Consider the following 11908-nt stretch of genomic DNA (forward strand, 5'->3'; position numbering starts at 1 on the left):
ACACACACACACACACACACACACACACACACACACACACACACACACACACACACACAAAGAATACCCTTGAAAATTTGATTTATTGCTTGATTCTTTTTTATATCACGCCAACAAAAATAGAAACCAAAAGAAATCAAAACATGACTCCTGGCTAATTACAAAAAAAAAAAATTCAAGACAATACTGCACTTTGTTATTTATCTAGTTAGTGGCTAACGAATTGTTATTCTCACACATTTGACAGAAAATAGCTTAATTCTGCATTGCAAAACAAGGTCGATAGAGCAGTGTATCATGTTAGATTCACTGGTTGCACTCCGTGTCATTGTGCTTGTGAACAAAATTAAACTCAACCTTGTTGCATTGGTCTCGGTCACTCATGTTGCCTCAAATAAACAACTCTTACTGAAAATTAAGGACTTCTAGATGTTTGGATGCTCCAAATCACTCTCAGGGTCATAAACTGGGACCTAATAAAGTCTTTTTATAAGGGCATACCCGTTTTTACTTTACTAAAAATAGAAAATTCTAGTTGTATTCCATGAAAATCTAAACACTAGATTAAAGAGAAAAATTACAGTATAGCTTACATTTTAGAGAAGGCATTTAGGGACAGTGGGTGTTATGAAAAGAAAAAATTTTACCCTCAAGTATCTGGGGAAAAAGGAGACTCAAGCCTGTGTTATACTTTCCGCATGAGCAATCCGGACGCGTACACGGACAGCGTGGACGCGGACTACTTGTATTTATATTTCCGAAAGCATACGCTGATGGTCCGCTCCGCGGAAGTGTTCCATACATGCATAGTAGATCGGCTTGAACAATAAACAAACATGTGAACAAAGAATTGCCCAGAGTTATTGCACATCTGGCTGTCTTTATATTGTTTTATCGACGGAGTGTACAGGTTCGAGTAGCAACGGGCTTCTTCACACAGCCTGCGCATGCGCAGTAGTCTACTGACCGCGTGTACTTGTCTGCGCCGTTACAAAAAATGGGAGGCACGCGGATGTCCGCACGGAGCCTCCGCGCACACTCTCCGATGACGATTTTTACATCACACATACCATAGCGGACCCTAGCGGACTCGGAAAGTATAACACGGGCTTCAAATCTCTCTAATCAATAACAAGAATTTACAGGTATTAATCAGCACTTTAACTCCAGTCAATTACGCAGTAAGTCTCAGACTGGTAATCATCTGAACTTGTGATTTGGCAAAATGAAACGCCACTTGTTCGTAGACTAATGTAATTATGGGTTAAATTACACAGAAATCCTTCTTAAGAGGAACTAAGAGGAAAAACGTACCTGTGATACACTGAAACTGACCATCATCTCGCTGGATCGTGAAGGCCTCTCCTGGGTTTACCTGCACCAAGATTACCTGAAGAAAGCAAGAAAGATGTTAGAGGAAACCAGCCTATCCAGACCACCTCAAAAATCTTAGCTCAACACATTCCCTTATTTCATAAAAAATGCATAAACTGCTTGGATGAAAGGTAACGCTGCAATGAATAAAGATCAACTGTAGTGATTTGAATGAACCAACCTGTGAGGGCTCCATGAATAAAATCTAACAGGACTAAACTTCCTTCTGCCCTTATCTTGACCTCATCTAATGTCAGCACAGTGCTCCACGTGGCTCAGTTTTATTCCAGGCTAATATATCTAGTGTAAAAGCGGTCATCATTCAGCCAGGCACAAACATGCTTCTATGACCCTCATTTTCTCATGGCTATACATAACTGACACACAAATAGATGAAAACACATCCACTTCTGAGGGCAGCAGAAAATGGAAACATGCTCTGATTCCAAAGAAAAAAAGAAAGGGAAAAACAGGAATATACACATACATACCAGCCATGGGGTGGCAACAATGTGCTGCAAATTCAAAATTTTCCCTTTTTATTTGTTGTTGTTTTTTTATTTTTTTTTAAAACAAGAAAAAAAACGGATGTTTGTGTTTCCTTTGAGATCTGAGAATCAATAGAAATGTCATCAAAATGGATTTGTTATTGCCTTTGTGGCACTCTAAACTCCAGTTTTCTGATCAATGACTGCGGCTCAGGGGAATCACGTGTGAATCTGACACAGCTGAATCGTGAAACAGCACAACCAATTTCCATCATAGTTTTAGCAATATCATCCACTCATAAAAGGTGCAAAAGAAAAGTGAAGATTTAAATAACACACAAAAACTAATTCACTATCTTTTGAACTCTCCCGTAACATTGCAGAATATCATTGACAATAAAATGATAAAAACAGAAATAGCAAGAACTGGGCTCTTTGCACTTAAGCAAAAATGATCCTAACATTAAACCAACACACCAGCAACCACTTAGAACACCTTAAAGTGTGTTTATACACACAGCGTATTTATTGCTTGCACTCTGCACATTTTAGAGTGGCCTTTTATTGTGGCCAGCCTAAGGCACACCTGTGCAAAAATCATGCTGTCTAATCAGCATCTTGATATGCCACACCTGTGAGGTGGATGGATTATCTTGGCAAAGGAGAAGTGCTCACTAACACAGATTTAGACAGATTTGTGAACAATATTTGAAAGAAATAGGCCTTTTGTGTACAGTGAAAGCCGATCCAGCGATCCACAGCGCAAAGTTGATGTATTTCAAAGGTCAAACAAAGTAGTTTCGCTTCGAAACACACAGTGTCTCCACGACATGGCGGCGGCAGCAACAATACGCAAAACAGCGCTGTGGCTGTGTTTGGAATTATTTTTTTATTGGCGAAATAGAGCACTATAGGCAATGGTGTCTAAAACGTAAGTATCTTAATATTAACTTCTTGTTTATTGAACTGTTGCATAAAATCAATATCACATTTGTAATCATTCTGATTTTTAAAGGTGAAAACTGGCACTCTTCGTGTGATATTGACTAACTTTTTTTCTGTGGTATTTTTATGCATAACTGTATGGGGAGTGTGTCTGTGTGTCACACAGAGAGAGTGACAATCAACATGAATGGCGCTTAGTCTTTCACAAAACTTAGCTAAATCTAGCGTAGCGTTAGTTCTGGCAGGTTACGTTAGTCAAGCTCGCATCAGCTGACTCTCAGCTGATCCCCATCTACCTATGGGAATACGACACCTATCTAAGCATTAACTAGCGTTTATCGGGTTGTGCGTCAGTAATAATGGTCCGTGGGGAAACACAGTGTTCCGTGTGTAGTTACAGTAAATGGACTAAACGAAGCCGACTGATTTTTTGTATTCGAGTTACTCGAGTTACTTGAGGAATCGTTGCAGCCCTAATCATATCATTAACCAGACAAAATCAGTGTACGAATTTAATTCACTAAGACTGCCAACCATTAGTTTTATGCATCTCTTATTATATCCATGTTTATAGATACAGACAAATGACAAATTATTCGCTCTTTACTCAAATCTTTCTCAAATTTGCTGGACACGCCCACACATGGTCGCTCGTGATGCCGGAAGTTGCCAGCTCTCATTAAAAATTAAAATAATCAATGATATTAGTTTTGTTGGAAGTTGCTACATGTGTGGACTGGCTATAAAAGCAGCCTGGCAAAAACTTTTATAGGCAAGGACCACTCACATTCTCTTCAAAAATATACCAATTTAGTCAATAATGCTTTAGCTGTTTTCATCCCATCACAGTATATACACTAAGTTCCAAATATGTGCTCTAAATTGCTTATTGGTAATATGTCTGCCAAGTAATTAAATGTGAAAATAAACAATCGACTGAATTCAGGAAACTTTCGCACAAAAATGCACTATTTATACACCACCAAAATTATTCTCTAAATAACAGACCTCTACAATACCACAAAACAAAGAAGGGCAACGTAGGACTCCACCATTTAATAGACCGGATGCAAATCTCTGACATTAGATTACAAGGATGAATGATGATTCAGTGGAGAGAACAATTTCACTGGATGTGACATCCAAACCAACGTCACTCGCATGGGTCTGAAATGAGATGGAGAGGCAGGTTCAGCGCTCATCAGAGTACCACTTGTTCCATGAAATCGCTCTGAGTCAGTCTTCCATTGAGCTTTTGTTAAGGCACTATTGATGACACATCTGTCTCGGAGACGAGCGGGAGCGCTGATCTATTTCAGTAGAGCAGGGGTCCTGATCTGAAAGCCTCCAGCAGGAAGTCATCTGACTGGCTGATTTTAAAACATATGCCACCTCTTTCAGCTCTCTCTAGTCTTTGGCTAAAGGTCTCAATGTTTGTGCCTTCCTCATAAGACGATATGGAATGGGGTGAGTCACATCAAAGGTGTGGATGAACCGTGAGAAATGTCATACTGAGACTGAGAAATGCACTCTGATATCAGTCAACAGGTAGAATAAACACAAGGAAAGTGTAGAGCCCTAAAAATGTCATAGTGAAATATTCAAAAACAGTCAAAAACAAAGCAAAAAAAAAAAAGAAAGATATCCCTTTCGATAAAATCAGGTATTCTAGCATACCGATTATTAAAGAGTTTGAGCATTTTGTTTCACCAGTGTCTGTTTTAAGTCAATGTAAATGTGTTCTCAAAAGATTTAAACTCTTAAAAATAACTTGGAGCCAAAACAGCACAAATAATGTGTCATGCCAAGAACAACAGGAACACGCGGCTCTCGCCTCAGCCGAGGGTTAAGAACTGACAGTCCTTCCGGAGGTAAAAACCAACTGAACGAAAGGACCTCAACCCCAGCCACAAATCAACAGTGACCAGCTTTCGTACATCTCATTCTCATCTAAAAGCCAAAAGCAGCAGTCTTCAGAACAATGAAAAGTCTATCAGAAGAGAATATTTCTCTTCTCAGTAGAGACAAACACAAATTAATTTCAGCCTCTAAGCCTAACCTAAAAAAAAATAAGCACAGTGTGCATTTCAAAGAAAATAAATTTGGTAGCAAGTGCAATTTATTTACCTCAGACTTGTGGTGGAAGTCACAATTATAGCGCCTGAACTCCCACGGCTTGGGGCTCCAACTGCGGGTCTCCCCTAACACAGCCATCCTCTCTACTTCCGTCTCACTCTCTGTTCCCATTCATGAGTGCCACTGAGACACACCAGCTATCCCTTGACTGCTGCACACACAAACACACACACTCATACGAGCGTGTTCTCGCTTGGTCACAAGCGCAGCGGCAAAGAGTGATGCACGAGCAACAGCACACGCAAGGATGGGGGTGGCTGAGGGAGGTCTTATTGAATTAGGTTCAAGGAGCTACATGCTGTTGCATTCACATGTGTGTGTGTGTGTGTGTGTGTGTGTGAGAGAGCGTGCGCGAGCGAGCAATTACTCGTTCTGCTCTGCCTTGCTCACTCCTTTGTTCTGCAACACAGCTGGTTATCCTTGTTCCCCACTCTCTGATACAACTCTCATATAGGTACTGCATTACTGACACATTCTCCAGGTCCCTTTCCTATGCCAGCATGCAGTTTTTAGACAATGAAAAATACTGAATCTTCACTTACTGTAGCACGCATCTCCCTCTTATCCAGCCACAGCTGCTTCAACAGGCTGGCCGATATTTTAAGGTATGTGGTACCCTCCCTGTGCTCCGGGGGTCCGAGCCACCCTTCTCCGGCTTCACCCGGTGCTCATGAGATTGGAAGGGCTGCGCTGTGTTCGACACATGGGGGCCTGTGTGAACTCTTCACCCTCCTAAGCAAAGCCCCGGCGAGAGGAAGGGATAGAGGTCTCGCCTAAGTGCGCTAGCTGGAAGCCGTTCACAAGATAACAGGAGTGAAGCCCATGTTTGCGCTCTCCCTTTCTCTTTTGTAAATCTCTCCTCCTGCTCTCTCTGTAGTAGATGGATGACTCTCTCTCTCCCTCTTCTCTCTCTTTCTGGCTCCAACTCTGCCTCACCACCACCGCCAGTCTCCACGGCAACCCCTTCAACAAATAAGCCCTGGCGATGTCCGCAGCGCGCCACCAATGAGGAGGACAGCTAACCGCCTGTGTTCTGCTAGCAGGGGGAGGAGGAGAACGAAAAGGAGCGAGGGAGGAAGGCCACGGACGAGTGGACGCAATTGCTTTCCTTCGAGGGTTTGTTAGTCTCACCTCTCCCTGTGCCACACTGGCATTGACTCGTGACTGTTCTGTGGCGAGCGTATGTGTGTGAAAGCGAGTGAATATGGATGGCGTCCAGACTTGACAACACCTTCAGGTAGTGCCAAGTACTGGACTGGCATGGATCCAGCAATTAAAAACACGGATAGGGGTCTCAAGTTATCCTCGACTCCTTTGTTCTACGTTTTGCTTTGGTGACGACAATAGTGAGGGGGCACAGAGCGACACGCGCTCATTCACCGACAGACACTCACGCACATCCTCCCTCCCCTTCTAGAAAGAATCAGTCATTCTTTCTATACTCCATTCACAGAGAGACGCTGCTTCTATTAATACCATGATCGATGTACAAGGAGATGAAGTTGGGGAAGTGCAACAGCTTCTTTGGTGTGGAGGAGAGCCTCAGCCCTCACCTCTATTACAAGCAGTGTGCTTTGGTCCTCTCGCTGGAGGAGACAGCATGGAAAGAGAGGTGTGAAACACAGACATATAAATAGGAGTGCCATCCCTGGATAATATGAACCTACCCGTTTCTTTTTGAAAAAGATCAATTAAGCTTGTCCTTTATAATCTTCAACACAGAACGGAGGTAAAAGAAGGCTCAAATTCCTTTGACATTTCTCAAAATACAAAAAACAGTGCTTCTTAGACTAGAACTTCCTCTTATGATGGGAATGATGGGGATACAGTGCTGATCCCGAAGATACTTGTTGAGTTCTCAATTACTCTACCTGTCTGTTACAGTCAAAACCAGACTAGCCCAACAAGAGGATTGTTTTCTGTAAGCTGTAAGAAATAGGGACATGCAAAAATCACATCTTGAAAAATTATAGTTGATGGGTTGCTCGAACAGCTGGTTGGTTAAGGAAACCCTGTATAATTTAACTAGTTTAAAACAAATTTTATGAAACCCTGTTCACGTGTCCTTGACAAATATTGAACAACATATATGCAAAATAACTAAGCTTAAAATGTATCATAGTCCTCACAAAAAACTAAGATCTATAGATTGCGCATAATGACATGGCTCAGTGAAAGCTATGTGAAGTTCGACAGTAATTGTCTCGAAATTGATTATTTGCACCTAATTTACTCTAATGCTATAGAACATCACGACGATGCTGCTACATTTGCATTGTGAAGTTATCAAGTCATGAGGCACTGTTGCTGCCACAGATAGCTCGGTAAAAGCATCTCCACACATAGGCATCATCGCTAAAATATTAAAGCTAATTTAAATAGTCATTCATCCTGATTTATCCTAATACAATACCTTTTTAAGTTGTCCATCTATTTATTTTGTATCTGTACATATTCAGGCAAACTGGAAGCCAATTTCTTTAATATGTGCAGACTATAAATTGGGGCAGTAAAATGTCAGAGATAAGAGATTTAGTATCCAGGTGGTAGAGTGGCAATGATTTGGACGAGCAAAGATTAGCGATGGGAACATTGTTTCTCTAATGCGTCATGGCCAGGCTGAACTTGCCAGGTTTAGGCACAAGGCCATCAGGAGGTGGGGGGGGAAGCGAGAGTGATTAGCAAACACAGCTACAGTGGTTAGCGCTGGCTTTATTGCCCTGGAGATGGGCCAGTGGTGCCTTTGCGTTCACGGCTGTTAGCAACTGACATCTGTGCTTCTCCGATGAGTCAGGGCTCAGGTTCCTCACTATTTGTTCCTATTTAATTGTTTACCATGTGGCAACGTGGCACTGCAGCTGAGCTGACACGAAACAGTAATATGTGACGTTGAAGAGGAGCCTCCAGATGTCGGTGCCATGCAGAAAAGAGCAAGAACCATAGGGACATGGGCTCAAATAGCCTCAGGTAAATGACTTCATGGTGGATGCATAATCTCAAATCTCTATTGCTAGTGATTTTCAACTCTTCTCTGGTTCAGATGGCACAGAATATCAGCCTGAAACTACTTCCTTTCTCCTGTAACCTCTGTTCTTAGCATTAGCTAATGCCATACTAACTGAATTGTCAAGCAGACATACTCAGGCCTCTGGCAACTATTGAAAAGCAAGAGACCTCCGCGAGCTCTGGCAGAAGAGCCTTACAGTGACACTGTAGGAATTATTGATTTACATTGCAAAGAGCCTCAAAACATCGATATGACTGATGGTTACTGAGGATGACGGTTCCCTTGACAGTGCCTTTGGTAAGATTGGCAAGTCAAGAGAAAAAAATCAAGTTGTCATTTCCTTGATTTGTTCTCCTAAAGCCTTATGTGGTAAACAGAGGCTCCCGCTAAACATTGTCAGCTTAAATAAAGGTGACAGTGAGGAATTTGATGGTAATAACCTTAAGTCGTTATTCAGTGCATTTGACAAGTAATTACAGGTGATTATCTATAGAAAAAGCTATTTGAAGAGAATGCTTTGTAAATATAAAGTTTGGATAAAAGTGTCTGCTAAAAGAATTAATGTAAATGTACAGCAGGAAAGCACTCATTAAAGAAGCACTTTTGAGTAGTAAAAGATAAATGCAAAACTGTTATAAGCAACTGATCTCTCTGACTGTCAACCTTCTGTAAGGTATGTCCTTAACCTTTGAAGGATTACATGGAATATATTGCCCCCAAACCAAAACCTGCTAGCATCAAAGCTGGACTGCTATCTGCAATTTGTATTTCATGACACACAGTACAGGTGAAGCTGAACTAAAGGTGAATGGGAGAGAAGCAGCATTGTACGGAGTCATTATGTGAAAGCAACCCCACTCTATTGATCAAACTCCTTTTACATGATGGTGCTGACAAGAGTGAGAAATCTGCTCCACAACAGTGAATGGGAGACTGTTACTTGAGATGACTTTGTCAGCTCTACAAAGAATTGTCCATTTTTTTCTCCTATTAGGTGATAAGTGAGACACCCACTAGAGAGAGGGAGAGAGAAAGACAGAAACTCATCACTATGGAAACATTGCTTAGTTCACCAATAAGCACAGGGAGGAGTAACATGTGGGGACAAAGGGAAAGATTGATGTTTGGTTCAGCCATTTTATGGTTTCAGAGGGCACGGCTCGATGAACGGCCGTAACTCAGGCACTGCGTGGTATCATGGCCACTACACATGAATCCACCCACAGCTCTGGCCTTAGGCCCAGCTGTGTGTCTTCAGTCCACCTCCTCACGGCAGGATGGCGTTAAGCGGAGCCATGGGGTGGGGGTTATTCACCTTCATATCACCCCACTGACGCACTCAATATAAAAGAGCCTCATTATCCACATCATGGTGGGGGTCATTTCTTTGTGTGCTAAAAAGCAGTTTAATTAGGCAGACTAATGCATTCACACAAAAAAAATAATAATTTATGGTTGGAACTATGATACACATTGTGATGCACAATGATTTTGTAATTGGATCAAGAATAAAACTGTGAAGAAAGGCCCAGAGTTTCGGTGAGAAAGTCTGAACCTTCATAATCAGTTTCGGCATCTCTCTAGCATGATTCATTTTTGTCCAGAACTGTGATTCGTACAATTAACGCTGACTGGGAAATGTCAGTTTCAGAGTTTTCCCCTTCTTTATTTCTTTACAAACTGAATTGTAGAATAAATGATATGAATGTACGAATAAAGAAAAATCTGAGGACAAATAACATCGATATCCAATTGTATTGGAACAGCACTAATTGCATTTACGAATCAATAAAAGCAAACGTTTTGTCAGCTTTATTCAAGAGAAGCTTTCGCTACGCCTTCCTGATTAGTTTTGCTCTGCGGCAAGTGCTATGTTAACAAGAAAGAGTGTACAAGTTCAAAAGGAAAGTGAATCAAAAACACATCAGTGCTTTCTGGTCGATTTAGAGCCATTTATATGAGGGGCTTTTTGGAACAACTAACACAACTCTGTTCTTATCCAGCACAGACTTCCTGCAGAGTGGCCTATTCTACCCTGCTTAGAGTCTTTGCTCTTAAGGTAAGCCTGACTGCTGCTTCAAAAAGCCTTGTGCACATAAAACCAAAGTGTTTGAAGACCACATAAAAACCTGAAACGACCCGAGGCATAGGGAGGAAAAGGCAAATAAATGAAAGCGTAAAAGGCCAGACGTCAGTGCTTACAGACAGCTGCAGGGAGGAGGGAGGAAGTAGGGTTTCACCAAATCTTTACCATAAAGAGAACAGCTGGGCACCTGGATGGAGGAGAGACATAGGTGGCATAGTCTGAGCGGCGAGGCAGGAGGGAGAAATGAATAGGAACTGTAAATCATTGTGCACGCACTCCACTTTGCTTTCATGAAAGAGCAGCAACGGTGTTGCCAGGAGGATGCCACACTGATATTTAGCTTCCCTCGTTTCAACTTTGATGTCAAATGCATAAGTGCTACACAGCACAGAGGAAGAGGGAGGGGGGAACCCGGTTGCTGAGTGAAAGTCTGGTGGGAAAGGTCAGGTCAGAGGCATAAGTCATCATGGCATATTGTCACTACTGTTTTCGCCAGGATGTGTCACTCGGTCCGGGTCACGGGGACTCAGGGCTCAGAGAGAAAACTCCTGCCGTCAGTTTCGTATTCTCACATTTACCCAGTCTCTCTTACACAAGCACTTTTCCTCTGACACGCAGACCAGCTAACACCAAGAGTCACTTAGGTTACACTTACTTTAGCTTGAGCTCTCCCTGTTTGTGAACATCAAACGCACACCTGGAGAGGCGCCACGGTCGTGATTAGTTGTAGGCGTAAAAGGCCACATATGAAGAAAAATGGCAAGGGCAAAAACAAACACAGAGACGGGCACACGCTTGCGTGGCAATTAACACTGAGCCAGTGCTAGTCCTGGCTTTTCGCACCAGTAAAGATTCATTTGTATTCTTGAACTGCTGTAGAGGCGTGACATGAAACCCATCATGCTATCTCTTGCATATCTTGATCTTGACAGACAACATCTGCCTGTTCCCTAATGGAAGAAAGCATTTGCATCTTAATCTTGCTTTCCACTGTCTAGAAAAGAAAAGTAGGATAAGGCTTAAAAAAGCAAAAGGCATCATACGGATTCCACACTATACGGAAGCAACCCTCTACATTGCGAGTAAATCACTCGCATATGCGACTAAATCTTACCCTGGGCGACTATATAATGTCTAACATTAGCCATTGGCTAATAAATTCTTAGATTTTACATGCCAGTATGTGTGTGAGAGGTGTTCAACACAGATTTTCACTTGATAAACACGCTGTATGTAGCACGCAGCGCACCTGTATTTGACGTATCGTAAACTAGTGTGAAGGCGCACGACTCGTCGTCGCTTTACTGATAGCACTGTGTTTCTCACACATGCAAACAGAGAGAGCGAGAGTCTTGCATACCATGCTGAATCGACGCGCTACATGTAAACCATATTCTTTGTTGTATTTTCCTGTCAAAATAACAGATTTAATTTAGAATTATTCAGCTTTTAAGAACAAGCAGAAGATATTCTGGTTTCTCGGCAGTGGGCGGAGCTAATGCGCGAACAGCTCTCGTTGGCTGGCGCTCATCTATTACCGTCCCTGTTTTGATTTCAGCAAATCAGTTCGAGCGAATGCTGACAACGTGATTAATATTCATGAACCCAGCAGATAATAATAGTAGTAGTATCTTTTAATAATAATTACTATTACCTATGACCAACAATATCTTAAACACCACCACCAGTCCTAAGTTCAGTTAAAAAGACAAATATGCATTCATTCATGGTTACCAAGTTTTAGTTCTTAGTTCTAGACACTATCATTAAATAGTGCTTAATTATCATAATATCATAATATAATGCTTGATTGGCTGAAGTTAAGAGTGCACATTCAGTTATTTAAGAAGCTGTTCCATTTTACAAAGATAA

The 11908-nt window shown here is 41.8% G+C and overlaps 1 protein-coding gene across 4 annotated transcripts in view; it reads right to left on the reverse strand.

Moving 5' to 3' along the window:
* The window catches only part of LOC107670499 (fibronectin type-III domain-containing protein 3a), a 93934-nt gene that overhangs the window by 59060 nt on the left and 22966 nt on the right, over positions 1 to 11908 (reverse strand). For 3 of the 4 annotated variants that reach the window (XM_016463139.1, XM_016463155.1, XM_016463129.1), the window contains exon 3: positions 1315 to 1390. In XM_016463139.1, coding sequence (XP_016318625.1) covers positions 1315 to 1390 — 76 coding nt within the window. Of the gene's footprint in view, positions 1 to 1314; positions 1391 to 4934; positions 5062 to 11908 lie in introns of those variants that run through there. The other variant, XM_016463146.1, reaches the window with a different exon arrangement.

Source organism: Sinocyclocheilus anshuiensis, unplaced genomic scaffold, assembly GCF_001515605.1.
Source record: "Sinocyclocheilus anshuiensis isolate Anshui unplaced genomic scaffold, SAMN03320099.WGS_v1.1 scaffold513, whole genome shotgun sequence".
In the NCBI taxonomy this organism is placed as follows: Eukaryota; Metazoa; Chordata; class Actinopteri; order Cypriniformes; family Cyprinidae; genus Sinocyclocheilus; species Sinocyclocheilus anshuiensis.